General features: G+C 37.8%; 1 protein-coding gene across 23 annotated transcripts in view; it reads right to left on the reverse strand.

Annotated features, from left to right (window-relative positions):
• The window catches only part of dlg2 (discs, large homolog 2 (Drosophila)), a 281,667-nt gene that overhangs the window by 32,147 nt on the left and 234,835 nt on the right, over window positions 1-14,685 (reverse strand). For 22 of the 23 annotated variants that reach the window (XM_067432627.1, XM_067432641.1, XM_067432628.1 and 19 more), the window contains one exon: window positions 4,515-4,629. In XM_067432627.1, the coding sequence (XP_067288728.1) occupies window positions 4,515-4,629 (115 nt within the window). Of the gene's footprint in view, window positions 1-4,514; window positions 4,630-7,740; window positions 7,832-14,685 lie in introns of those variants that run through there. The other variant, XM_067432638.1, reaches the window with a different exon arrangement.

The raw sequence follows: 14,685 nt of genomic DNA on the forward strand, positions 1-14,685 counted from the left end.
GGTGTTTGTTAGTGCCCTCGTCACAATGTTAGGATAGACACATACTGGCCAAAGTCAAAAGAGCCGTGCACCTTCATGGTGGAGTTAAAGTGTACTGAGTACTTTCTAGAGTGTTCAGAGTTGTAGTAATCTTGGTTTATTAACAAAAAACATGCATATTAGGTCAGGATAAGAACCTGATCACCCTTTCCTAAACACCACCCGAACACGAACTTGAACATAACATCAATATTCATGGTATTATCTGCAGTGTTTAGAAAAAAGAAATGAATAAAAATCTCTAGCTCGCTCACTGTCACCATAGTCCGTAGAAACAATACAGCACACTTCTCACAAAATAAATCAAATCAGACAACTTTGCAATTTATATTATGAATTTACATTTGCACTGAACAAATTACACACACACACACACACACACACACACACACACACACACACACACACACACACACACACTGGACTTTCTTGCATAATGAACGGGAGGAGGCGATGTATATTTCTTTCTCTGATCACACAGAGGAAGGGTGTTGTTATGGTTACATGTAAATGCTACCGCAGAGGGACACACAGAACACTTTGCGGAGGTAAATAACACACATACACACATTTCCACATTAGAGAAATTGTGATGTTGATTCATGTTGACAGAAACACTGAAGCATGCTGATTGAGAAAAATCATTCAATCACTGACTCATCCGATCCTAACGGAGTCTGTGTGTGAATGGAACGGTGCATGCATTGCTTTTACATTGACATGTGCTTTTTATTTATAGTACTCAGCCAACAGTGATCACACCTCTGCATTCATCTCAGCAGAACTTTAATTCATCTCAATGCTCAGCGGAGGCAACTGGAAATTATACTTTTGTCATAATTTTTCTTTTTTCTCTCTCTACAGACTGAGCAGAGGTTTGTGGAGACTCATTCCTTCACTGCAGAATTCTTAGAGTACAGTAAACTAGTATGTACGTATTCAGGTTTCTTTCCATCAGATACTCTTACAGTACATGTTAGTCAATGTACAGTTATAACGTAACTGTACCAAAACAATTTTCAACACTCTGTCTGACCCTCAGATCTGCGGGCTGGTTTTGCACTGAGAGTCTATGTAAATTACATCCGGATGAGCTAAATTGCTGAATGTAAATGTGTGTGCTTAGAGGGTTAGTTCACCCAAAAACAAAAATTAGGTTATGAATTACTCATTAGTACAAACCCACAAGACTTTCGTTCTATAAGGAAGCCAAAATAAAAGCCTAAATTCAATCTGTTCATCACTGAAAACGATCAAGTCTCTTCAGAAAATGTGGACTAAACAGCTCGATTCATATGGATTATTTTATGATCTCTTTATGAACTTTTTGAAGCATCAATGGAGGGTCAGAAAGCTCTCAGGTTTTATCAAAAATATCTTAATTTTTGTTCCAAATAATAAAAATAAAAGCTAATTCAAAATATTAATAAATACTAAAATAATGCTGTGCTTGGCTACCGGAGGAAAGTTTTAATATATAAGTGTTGTTTTTACAGTTTAATGCATTAAAAATATTTAATGCAGCATCTGTTTTTTTTTCTTCTGTCATCCTTTGGCTAGTGTTACATGATCACGCTCTTATTCATGCAAATGCTTTTGAACCATACAAGAGCGACAATACAAAATAGTCTATGAGTGTCCTTTCTTTGTGTCACACACACACAACGCTCAGAAAGGCATACGCCAGTATCACGAGAATCCAGTTCTCTTCTGTGCTTAAATGAATAATAACTCACAATCATGCCAAAATGTACATTTTGTCGAGTATTCTCATAAGAGCAGTCTTAAATGAGTTAAATAACATCTTAAATGAACGTAAAGAACAGTGAGAAAGTGAGATGTGTCTGAGATCCGTGTCAAATGCAGCAGCGGCAGGTCTTAAAGTGACAGCAGCCACTAATGAAGTCTGTCATTAACGTCTATCTATCTATCTATCTATCTATCTATCTATCTATCTATCTATCTATCTATCTATCTATCTATCTGTCTGTCTGTCTGTCTGTCTGTCTGTCTGTCTGTCTGTCTGTCTGTCTGTCTGTCTGTCTGTCTACCACCCATCAATCCGCTCTGACTAGCACCTCAAATTATACATGAAAAAAAACATACATGAAAACCATACACTGGTTGATATTTAACCAATTTTTTTCCCAGTTATTGTGAGTGACTGAATTAATGCAGAAATCCATGTTAAATCCAAGGGTTCACTTTTGTTTTCCTGTAACTGTATGCTTATGGCTGTGATGCCAATAACTTGATGAGATAAATAGTTAACAAAATCCAGTTTTTCATGAAATGACACCCATAATACTAAACCTAATGCTAAGTACAGCATTAGTAAAACCATATAAAAAACAGGTGAGCTTAGTGAGCTGATCTGTGCTGCAGGAAACAAATGTCTCCTTATAAGGTCTGATTTCCTGTGTCTCAGCTCTTCACAACATCCGTGTTCTGCAAACTCGGCCAGCTCTGCGGCCCAAACGACTGGCTACGGCACAGTACAATTATCCAGCACCCACAGAGGGGGCCTGCGGCATTAGACTGCAGCTGGGAAGGAGACATCGAGCATCATTTAATGCTGTGGGAGGGGTGTATGCTGTACATCACGAGGAGAGGAGGTGTGTATGTGTATAATTGCTGACAGAAGAGCTATTTATCACAATGGATCTCCACAGGTGCGCTGGTTCTGCTGAAATTGTCCGGCTAACACACAATAACGGAGCCAAATCAGGGATCTACAGCTGCTTGTCGCGTCCAGCTAATGTAAAACTAATCTCTGTTCTGCCGATTGCATTGTGAAACATATCTGAGAGAACCATAGCAGCTGTTCAGAGGACTAGCCAAAGAGTGCTGACCCATGGGACGTTTGGAGTGAACCTGGACGCTGGAATACGTCACACAGGTCTTTTGATTATACTGTTTATCTTCGCAATCATTTCATGAGCTGAAGTCTGCATTATGTGCATTATGTAAGTCGCTTTGGATAAAAGCGTCTGCTAAATGATTAAATGTAAATTATGGAGGAGGTAAAAAGTTTAGTAGCCCCAAGAAAATAAAGAAAATAAATATTGAACAAACATTATTAAGCAAGAACTACTATTATAAGATTAATTTATGAGAATAAAGCCTGCAAATGAGAAATGCAGAATGCAGAAATATAGAAAAACAAATTCAAAGTTAAATTTTTTTTTTTATCAATATGATATTAAATATACCCTTTTTTTTTTTTTACTGTAATCAAAAATATCCAACTAACTAAATAAATACTAATAGCATTCCTTTGCAGCTAAATCCACCAAGCCCATCAACCACAAATCATATTTGTGTCCCTGGACCACAAAACAAGTCATAAGTCACACGGGTATATTTGTGGCAATAGCTAACAATACATTATAGGTGATTTTCTTAATATTTTCTTAATATCTCACCCTCAGATTCCAGATTTTCAAATAGTTGTATCTCGGCCAAATATTGTTCAATCCTACAACGCTTATTTATCCAGCTTTCATGTTCTGTATATATCTCAATTTCAGAAACTTGACCCTTATGACTGGTTTAGTGGTCTAGGTTCACATATATGACCACTTCTTTTTGCAAAACAAGAATATTTTGTAGAATTTCTTGTTTCACGTATACATACATCACATTGTTGAATTAAAATGGCTTTTGTGGTGTTAATTTAAGAAGAGAGAAGACGTGAGCAAAGAGAGGTTTCTTTCTAAAAACCATCACTGCTGCTCACTTTCCTACTCATTTTAAATATCAACTGCTCTTTTAAATGTCATTTAAAACAGTATGACTTCCTGTGTAGTGAACGCATGATCCCCAATCCTCGCTGATCTAGGATCAGAGTGCACACACGATACAGCATGTGCTACTCTGAGTGTGTGTGTGTGTGTGTCTGTATAAGAAGAAATGTGGACACTGATGAATTCTGACTCGACTCACAGATACCCTGCTGGTTCACACGCAAACCCCTGAAGTGTGTGTGTGTGTGTGTGTATGTCTAACAAACATTTCGCTTCAGGCTAGAAACATGTCTCATTGCCCAGAGAGACCACACTGATGTTCACATCAATCCAACATCAGTCCAACATACCAAGAGTGCCATGGAGAGACAGTTAATGCCACGTTTACATGATCAGGGGGCTGTTGGGATATCAGCATCCCGTCTGTAATGACATTCGCTACAAAAAACTATTTCTTGAACTGTTTTTCCTTTTGTTTTTCAGTAAAAATATGTTTACAAGATAAACTGTTTCGAGAAGATTTCTTGAAATAATTATAATTAATCTTATGGTTGAGCATAAATCTTTGCTATAGTTTTTTTTTTTTTTTAAGTGCAAAAAAATGCCAACAGAGCATTCTTGTTTAGATAATTTATACAAAAAAGGAGAAAGAAAAACATACTAAGAAAATGAACTCTTGCAGTTCTGATGAAGTGTATGTGAATGTGTGTTTAAATAGACGAGGTCTACCTGACGTAGAGTGTGCGTTTCTGATTGGTTCTGAGGGATCCGGATCCAGAACTCATGCTGTGGTTCATCATCTGCTCCCGTAAGTCATGAATTTTGGCCTCGAAACGCCCGTATTCTGTAAACACAAAAATAACCAAGCAAGCATAAACATGATGCAAATACATTTTTTTTAAAAATTCAGACCAATTTTAAAATTTACAACAGAACATAGCACATGCAAAAAAAACAGTCTCAAACCAAAGAATAAATAAAAAGATCTCTCGAGGGAAATGCTGTCTTAGTGTCTAAGATGACAGCTCCGATCGATACAAGCAGATACTGTAGCTGTTCGGTGCGGACTTCTAGCACAAGGTCACACACAGTCAATATAGGAAAGAAAGAGAGAGAGAGAGAGAGAGAGAGAGAGAGAGAGGGAGCGAGAGAGAGAGAGAGAGAGAGAGAGAGAGAGAGAGAGAGAGAGAGAGAGAGAGAGAGAGCGCGCGCTGGTAATGTCATATTATATATCTTCTGTGGCGCAAATGTATGATATCCGATAACATTCCACTTCAGTCTCTTTGTTACATGCCGGCTGATACCAAATCTCCACAGATTTCTGCAGAACTGAAACATTCATCATTCTGCAAGATAACAACCAGCTGACTGTATTTTATTCCATACTTTTGCCTTCCTTTGGGTGTTCAAGCCTTAAGTAATCCCCACAAAACCCATTTTCACTATGGGTAAAAGCCAAAATAAAAAAAAAACTTGAACTTTAAAAATATGATAGCTTTAACTTCACTACAGATGGTCAAAATGTTATTGCAACTTTGACAGTAAAGACATTTTTAATATTACAAAATATCTCTATTTCAAATAAAAGCTGTTCTTTTAAACTTTCTATACATTAAAGAATCTTGAAAAAAGTTTGCACAAAAAAATTAAACAGCAAAACTGTTGTCAACATTGATAACCAGGGTATTCTCACAAAAATGCGTATAAATTGTACGAGTGTGCAATGTCGTGGAATGTATACGCCAAAACTCATTTTGGCGTGTGTGTCTATGGCACGCTGTTTTTCGCGTGCATATGACACGCATTTTATGGCGTATTATACATACGAACCCCCCACCCCACCACCCTAAACCTACCCAAGCGCGTGTCATATATACGCCATAAAGTGCGTATCATATGTACGCGAAAAACAGCGTATAATATGCACGCCAAAATGAGTTTTGGCGTATACATTCCACGACATTGCACACTCGTACTATTTATACGCATTTATGTGTGATCGGGTTGTGATAACACTAACTCTTCTTGTATACATGCATCTGTATTTTATTCTTTGTAACGCTTGGGATATTTATGTATCTATGCATGTTTTTTGTTGTTGTTGTTGTTATAATTGTGGTTGAGGTCCAGATAAAAATCCCAGACAACCTGGTTATGGCAAACAATAAATAAATAATCAATAACAGGAAATTTTACCTGAGCCCCAAATCAGCATATATGAATGATCTCTGAAGGATCAGGTGACACTACTGAAAATTCACCTACGCCATCATAGAAATAAATTACATTTTAAAATGTATTACAGTAGTTTACTCTATCCTAAGTAATCTTACTTTATGATAATATTTCACAAGTGCAACTTTTACAGTATTTTGATCAAATAAATACATCCTTGGTGATGTCACAAGCATAAAAAAATTTAAAATCGAACTCACCCCAAACTTTTGAACGGTATAGTATGGAAAATATTTCACAGAGAGAAATAATGTCTAATTTTCTTTTAGGATGGTACAGCCCTTCGAGTTTTAAAACACAGATGTGTGCACAGACTCGGGCTTGTTCAGAAGGTAATGTGTGTGTGGTGCATGGCAGGTGCTGCACACCTCAGCCCTGTTTCAGCAGAGAACTACATCTGCTCTGCTGCTGCTGAGACCAACGCGCGCACACGCACGTACACACACACGTACACACACGCGCACAGTGTGCTGAAAGCCCCAAAGCCCAGCCTGAACACCATTAACCCGAGCCAGACCAGCACGACAGCCCCAGAAGAGCACCTACTACACCTGAGCCACATGTTGCAACTTATTTGGTTTCCTTTTTCTACTTGTCTCTTTCATTTTATTTTAAGTTTTTTAACCCATTTATTTGGTCTTAAAATGCCTTATGTAAACAATTAAACTAGCCCACTAATCAACTATATGATTTGGGCAGCGTCTGGTGTTTTAAATGAGCATGAGGGTCTTCAGAGGTTCAGCCGAGGAATAAGGCTGATTTGAGAGCCTGTCCTTGCAGGAACTTAAAGGTCAAATGACAAGTAAATTTTGTCATTAGGCTGCGGGCTGGAAGAGGGAGATCAAGGACAATTATGATGATGATGATACAATCAGAGATGTGCAGTAAAAGCACATGCACTCACATATCTGCATTCCCTTGCCAATGAAATACACAGGATCTATTCAAATTCTAACTCCCACCTTTGGAAACTAAGCTCTACCTCTTTTTCTGATGGCCTCAATGTTATTTAAAAAAGCAGAGAATCCTCTAAACAATAAAAATGACACAAAGAGATGCTTCTTCTCCAGAGAAAAATACAGAAAGAAAAAGAGAGAGACAGATTAAAGAGTCTCGGAGTGGTGCAAAGCTCAGAAGAAGGATAAAGTAGAGAACCCAAAACAATCCCGCAGTGAGGGACGCACTCATCCCGAACAAATCCACTCAAATGAAAAGAGACTGCTGAGCACACAAACCTTCAGATGTTTTTGGGTCTATCAGGAACACAGTTAGAAATATTTCAGATTTTTTTCTATAAAAAGATTGAAAAAAGTTAATACCCAGATAACTTATTTGCTTGTCGCTTAAGGCAGGACAATGGAATATTTTTTTTTTATCATGCATTTTCAAAATAAATGCACTTTTCAAAGGTACAACACACATATAAGCTCAACTAAACCAAATCAAACCCTAAAGACATGCTCCACAAACGCACACACACACACACACACACACACACACACACACACACACACACACACACACACACACACACACACACACACACACACACACACACACACGTGTGCTTGCAAGTATACTCTCACTCAAACAGAAAGGAATCAACACAGTGGAGAAACTAAAAAGGTGAGGGGCTAGAAGGATAAATGAATGAATGAATGAATGAATGAATGAATGAATGAATGAATGAATGAAATAGAGAATAAAAAGAGAGTCTCACTCTTGAGGATGCTCGCAGACTGCAGCAGCGTGAGAGATTGACCGCTCCCTACACACAAGCAAAGACTGCCACTCTACCACCTCCTCTCCCCTCTCGCACACAAGCTCTCCTCCAGGTCCCTTCCTATTGGCTAGAACTCTAGAGTGGGCGGGGTTGAATGTCTTAGAGCCCCTCCTCCCCCTGAAGTAGTCCAGATCAAAAGCCATGCTGGATTTTCTCTCTTGATGTCGGCTTTGTGTTTTCAATCTGCAGCGTATTAGCTCGCTTAAAGGTAAACAAGCCACAAATCCAGCAAATATTTCAGCTTTAACTGTCCTTCAAAACGCACGGATTCCACAAGCATATGAAAGGAATTTGTGCACGTAAGCAGCAGGCTTTGAAAGCCATTGATTAGTAACGGCTGACTGGGGGTCAGATGAAAAGATAAATGCAGCAGGATACAAACACATTTACAGCACACAGGTGTGAAGGGAGAGGAAAATAACTCCAGCTTATTTATCTTAAAATTCCTAATTAGAAAAAAAGTCATAAATGAGTCAAGCAGCTGAATCTACTTTAAAATGTATTTTTTCATCCAAAAATTACGATACAATTATTTTTTCTTCTTTTAATTTTGTTAATTCTTTTATTCAGAAAGGATGAATTCAATTGATCAGAAGTGACAACTAAAAAGTTTTTAAAAGAAGCTCACCAAGACTGCATGTATTTGCTCAGTTATAATTAATATTTAATATAATTTTTTATATGTAATTATATTTTATTGTAGTTTTTTCCCCTCAGGAGTAAGCAGATCTAAGCAAAAGTCTTGTTCAAGGAAATGTTCTTTTGTTACAGATTCCGCTGTAATTCACAAAAATTGCACCTTTCCCTAGAAAAGCACCACGAATCTCCTGCACACGGAAAAGATTTCTACCTCTACTTGTCACATTTCAAGCTGAGAAATTGGAGGAAGATTACAGGCTGTTTGGGATGATGGATTAGCGCATGTCCAGAGACAGAGATAAGAAACTGTACAGCAGATGGAAATTCAGAGCTCTGATATAATCAAACCGTTTCAAGTGCATTAGAAACATGTCTTGATTCTGTGCACATGGCTGTGTTTACCATTATGAGCGTTGCTTTTGTATTAGGGTGCATGGAGTCGGACACTTCCAGGCTGACAGATGCCCTTGCACATCACTCATATACACACACACACACACTTGTGTCATGTCAGTCTGGAGCGAGATGCTTTCGGTTAATAGAGGACAGCTTGTGTAGTCTCATTAGCTGCTGTGCAGTGACTCCAACATGCCAAATACAGCTCCACCCGCAGCAGGGGAAAAGAGCATCACTGCGCCAGCAGGTACAATCTCAATGTGTGAGCTGCAGAACTGGCAGTGTGACATTTCAGGGAAGTAGAGACTGTAAATTAAGCCAACATCATGAGTAATATGTCAGCACAAAAGTGTGCACAAGCTTTTAGCTCAAATATTTCTACTGTATCTGCAGACTGCAGAGCTGAGATAGGAAGACGACAATGGTGAGTGATGCTTGTAATGAAGGTGCGGTAACATCAGCGACATTTTCTGAGCTTTGTCAATACTGTCCAGATGTATAAATCCCTGACTGCTCACATAGAAGTCCTTTTCAAACCAAGCAGGTTTTTTTGCGGGTCAGTGCGGCCATTTCGCATGACCACCTTGAACATGAGCAAAATTTGCGTGGTGAACTTTTTAGCCCTCACTACACTCTTGATCACGCAGATACTGATTCAAAGTTTTCAGTCACGTGACTGGCACAGAGCCCTGGAGGGCAAAATATATTTGTATATATATTATAACGCAACGGCTAAATGGTTAAAGGAATAGTTCACCCAAAAATGAAAATTCTGTCATCATTTACTCAACCTCAAGTTGTTCCAAAACTTCTTCCAGAATTTCTTTCTTCTGCTGAACACAAAAGAAGAACAGCTGACGGACCCCCATAGACTTCCATAGTATTTTTTCCCCTACTATGGAAGTTAATGAGGTCCATCAACTGTTCTTCTTTTGTGTTCAGCAGAAGAAAGAAATTCATACAAGTTTGGAACAACTGATGTAAATTATGATAATTTTCATTTTTGGGTGAACTACGATCAAATCGAATATCAAATTGCAGTATTCATGTCAAAGTAAGAAATAGGCTATTGCCTGGGAATATGCAAAATATGTTTTTTGAGAGGGAGGGAGAGAGGGTACAACTTAAGGGGAAGTGGAAACTTTAAGATTAATAGATTTAGAACAACAAGGAAAATATTTTGTTTATCAATATGTGGAGTTAAATTGTGGAATAAAATAGAAGAAAACTTAAAGCAATACTCTAACATATTCCTCTTTAAAACATGCATAGGAAAAAGATTCTTAAGAAGTATCAAGAAGTACTGTAGGAAAATGGGAGTGCTCCTTTGTTATGATTTGTAATACTTGTTAGTGGTTACTTTTGAATTATGTGGGTATGTATACGGTATGTGGGGATATGTATATGTGGATATAGGGGTATAGATATGTATGGGTGTATGTATACACATCTACATATATACATACATAGGCATGTACACATTTGTATATATATATATACAAATGTGTACATGCGTATGTATGTATATATGTAGATGTGTATATGTGTATGCGTAGGCATGGAAAATAAGAATTAAAGGGGTAGGAGTATAAGTTTTACTTCTTCCTACTCCTTTTTCGTACATGAGATAGAAGCATGTTTTTACAGTAAAATAAGATACTATAGAAAATAGATTTATTTTGCCATTATTCTATTTTTTTCATCTTTACTTTTTCTTTTATAAATGCCTGACCATTATTGTTTTATTCTGTCATGTTCGAAAATAATAATAAAAAAATAAAAAAAACTATCCCTTTAAAGGCCTTCTGAAGTGAATTGAAGGTTTTGTGTAAGCAAAATATCCATATCTAAAACTTTATAAGCAAAATATCTAGCTTTAATTTATACGGAGCCATGTGGATTACATTTATAATGGATGGATGCACTTTTTGAGCTAAGCACATTATTTTTTAATATTTCTCAGAATGTATTCGTCTGAAAGAAGAATGTCATATACAACTAGGATGGCTCAAGGGTGAGTAAATCATGGGCTAATTTTCATTTTTGGTAAAATATCCCTTTACGCACTTTCTTTATAATGGTTTCTGTAGAAAAATGCTTAACAAAAACTGTGCATTGCATTCTGGGTTCATCTACATGGCTGAACATGGCACGCATCATTAATTATCTGTATATTAAATTTGGTCTTTTATTATAACTGTCTAAGTACAAATCCGGTAAAAAAACAACTGGCAGGCAATGGAGGAAAGCCCTCCAGGTGGATGCTTAAATGTTACCGTACCTTAAGAGTGATGGAGTGGTATGAAGGAGTGGTCTATTAGTACAAACCTGATGATAGAGTGATATGAAGGTGTGCTCTACGCAGACACAAGTGAGTTTGTGTGTAAACAGCAGTCATGTGTTTGAATGCAGACACTGTGTGTCCTCCTGAGACTCTGCCAATATAGCAGCTTAGCCAACGAAACTCAGCCGCAGGAAATCTGGAATCAGGGCCAAGCAGTGGCTAAACGCTGGCAAAAGTCCACCTCACAGCCCATTACAGAAATATATACTCACAAACAGTCCAAAGGGAGTTCTAAAAACCAGTCCAAAAAGAACATTTCAAATGGGATTTTTTTTTGTATTTTCTGAAGCTTACCCGTGCAAAACAATGAAAGGGTGTTCTGGGTGGTTGCCAAGACATTTCTATGTACCTGCTAGGGTGTTCTGGGTGTTTTTAGGATATTTTGGTCTCTATTTATGGCTTGGGTTTTTACCTTTCAAGTCTTTGGAATCTGTTTTCATCACTCGCTGGGTGAACAATGTAAGCCTGATTACTTAGAAACGTATTGCTGTACAATATGATGTATAATTCATGTCCGAGATGAGTTACGCACTGAAGATAATGGACATTGCTATAAAATGACTGAGAGCACAGTTAAAAATATTCCTCGCAGGAGGAGACATACCTTAATATGCTTCTCGGAAGGTTAAACAAATTATTTTTGTACAGTTCAAAAGAGCCAGAATATGATTATAAATAATGTTTGTGCACAACGTTGCCCTTTAAATTAGGAGCACCACAAAACTTGAATGTATTACAATCTGCCAGAGCAATGAAACAATAGCTATATGGAAGATTCAATCAATGTGGAAGTTCAGATGTTTGGGCTTCATTAGAAAGAATGAGATGGAGGAGAGCAGAGGGTAGTCATAAATCAGACGAGACACACAATATGACAGTAAAATACTCATTCATAGAGTTCTGGCTATCCAGCTACATGATTAATGGCCTGTTAGCCGCACACTGCATTCTCTTTCACACTCAGACATTAGATATTAGGATTTTGGATGAAAACCAGTGTTATCAGTGACGTTACATTTATGCAGACAACAGATTTCATTAATAGCTTGTTGATGCATCAAAACAGTCAGGTTACTATCCATCCATCCATCCATCCATCCATCCATCCATCCATCCATCCATCCATCCATCCATCCATCCATCCATCCATCCAGAGTGTTAATATTATTAAGTTATTATCCATTTAAAATTAAGATTTTTTTGTCCCCATTGTTCCCCATTCTTATAATTAATTTTTTTATATGCTTAAAAAGAATTTGCCAATGGGCTAGGAACAATATACTTAAATTCAAGATACATTCTCTGAAAACATTTGCATTTGTATTGGGAAAATATACTGGGGAAAAAAAGTTTGGGAGTGAAACTCAAATTTGCGTCATATATAAAAAAAAAAAAGAAGAAGTCTATGTCCTAATCTAGACATCTAGGTAAGTAAGTGTGTGAGTGTGAGTGTGTGAGAGAGTGTGTGTCCAGAGTTCCCTCAGGTGTTCTTGGCCCATCATTGGCTGTCTGGCTGTCTGTTGAGTTTAGTGCATGCACACTGGTGATGTCAGTATGTCCCAAAAAGTGGCCTCAATCCTGTCTCCCAGAATGCCACAGACACAAACACAAATAAAAATGTCAGTTCTGAAAAACCTATTCAAGCCCTATTGTTCTCTGTTTCAAAAAGCCAGCTAAAGATTGCAGTGTGTTCTGAGTATGTCTAATATCAGTCTAGCCCTAGCACTGAGGGACAGCCATTAAAGTATTTTTGTAGTGATGGTGCTAAAAGCTAGACACAAATTCAGTCTGTCAGTCAGTGTGTGGATCTGTGTGTGAGTGTCAGTAACCTATTAGTACACTCTGACCTGAAATTACCAAGGTGCAGGAAGGGTTTTCTGTTCCTGAGGGCGCTTTGATAAAATCACATGCAATTACGTTTCCTAGCGATGGTACACATCCTAGCTGCTGTCTGACCATGCTTAAATGAGCTGCCCTCCATCTCTCTATCAGTTTTGTCTAATTTTATGGAGAATACAAAAAATAAAATAATAATACATAAAATATAAAAAGAAACAACATTTCCCCCCCCATAAAACTATAAAATGGCTTTGTTTTATAAAATGTACATAGTACATACAGTACATAGATGAATAGATTCCTATTTAAGTCATTTTATATTCATTTTAGGCCTCTACGTTTCTAGAATAAGAGTCTACTTCATGTTTTGATTTGACAGACTAAGAATTTCAATCTCAACTTGACTATGATTTTGCTTGATTATCAATCCATCTTCAGTATTCTTGAAATTGTATGTTTCAGCGAGGATGTCGAATTGCAATGGCTTGGGGAGTTGTTGATGAAAAGGACCCTCGGAAAGCCCATCTCAGCAGTCCCACAACACCCCTGCAGAAAGTGCAAGCTCGCATTTACCTCTGCACCTTAATGAGCACTACCTCCCCAGAATCGATCCCAAGAGCATCAGGGGAATTGGATCGAGCTACGAAGAAAAGATCAGCCTAGTTGGAACCACGGCTCTATGACTACATAATCATAATGCTGACTATCTAGAACTTGTGAAAGCACCTCCAAAACTTATTGTGAAAGCCCACGAAATATCTATACTAAACAGTTTTGCTTAGTGGATGCACAGCTATATCGCAAACAGAGGAAATTGCCGTTAGAATTAAATATTAATGGCAAGAGAATCAATTCTTGTTGATTCGCAATATCCAAACAAAAGCTTTGTCGGCAAAAGATCAACATTATCCCACTCAGCCAAAACGCAGGGAATAATGCAAGGAGTCAAAAGTCGTTGGGACAAGAGCGCTGCTCTAGAAACCTCTGATGACTCTGTCTCTTGCTGCCATTTCAATATAAAAAGCATCCTAACCTCCTCCATCTGCTAAAGTAGTCCTTAAGTCCTTATATATGAATGAGGAATCCTATGCACTTGCCAAACTGATTGCCCCAGAGCACTTCTGCCCCTCTAAGCTCTTGGCAGACAGCGATCATCACCTTAAAGGGTTAGCGTATTGATTCATGATTCGGATCGCCAATGTCACTTGATTTCAGCAGTTTGGCACGTGATCTGAATCATGAATCAATACGATGATTCGTAACCGTTTGAATCTTTATTTGAGGTTTGACAACAAACACGGAAGAGAAGACAATGCTGAATAAAGTCGTAGTTTTTTTTATTTTTGGACCAAAATGTATTTTCGATGCTTCAAGAGACTCTAATTAACCCACTGATGTCTCATATGGACTACTTTGATGATGTTTTTATTCCCTTTCTGGACATGGACAGTATAGTGTGCACACACTTGCATATGCTCTCGGACTAAATATAAAATATCTTAAACTATGAACGGAGGTCTAACGGGTGTGGAACGACATTAGGGGGAGTCATTAATGATATAAATGTCATTTTTGGGTGAACTAACCCTTTAACTACATCTCTCCTCCGTATATCTAACTGCTCTATAGGACCTCATTCAGTAATTAATGCTGGATGGGAGTCA

Source organism: Pseudorasbora parva, chromosome 23 (genome assembly GCF_024679245.1).
Source record: "Pseudorasbora parva isolate DD20220531a chromosome 23, ASM2467924v1, whole genome shotgun sequence".
Taxonomy (NCBI): domain Eukaryota; kingdom Metazoa; phylum Chordata; class Actinopteri; order Cypriniformes; family Gobionidae; genus Pseudorasbora; species Pseudorasbora parva.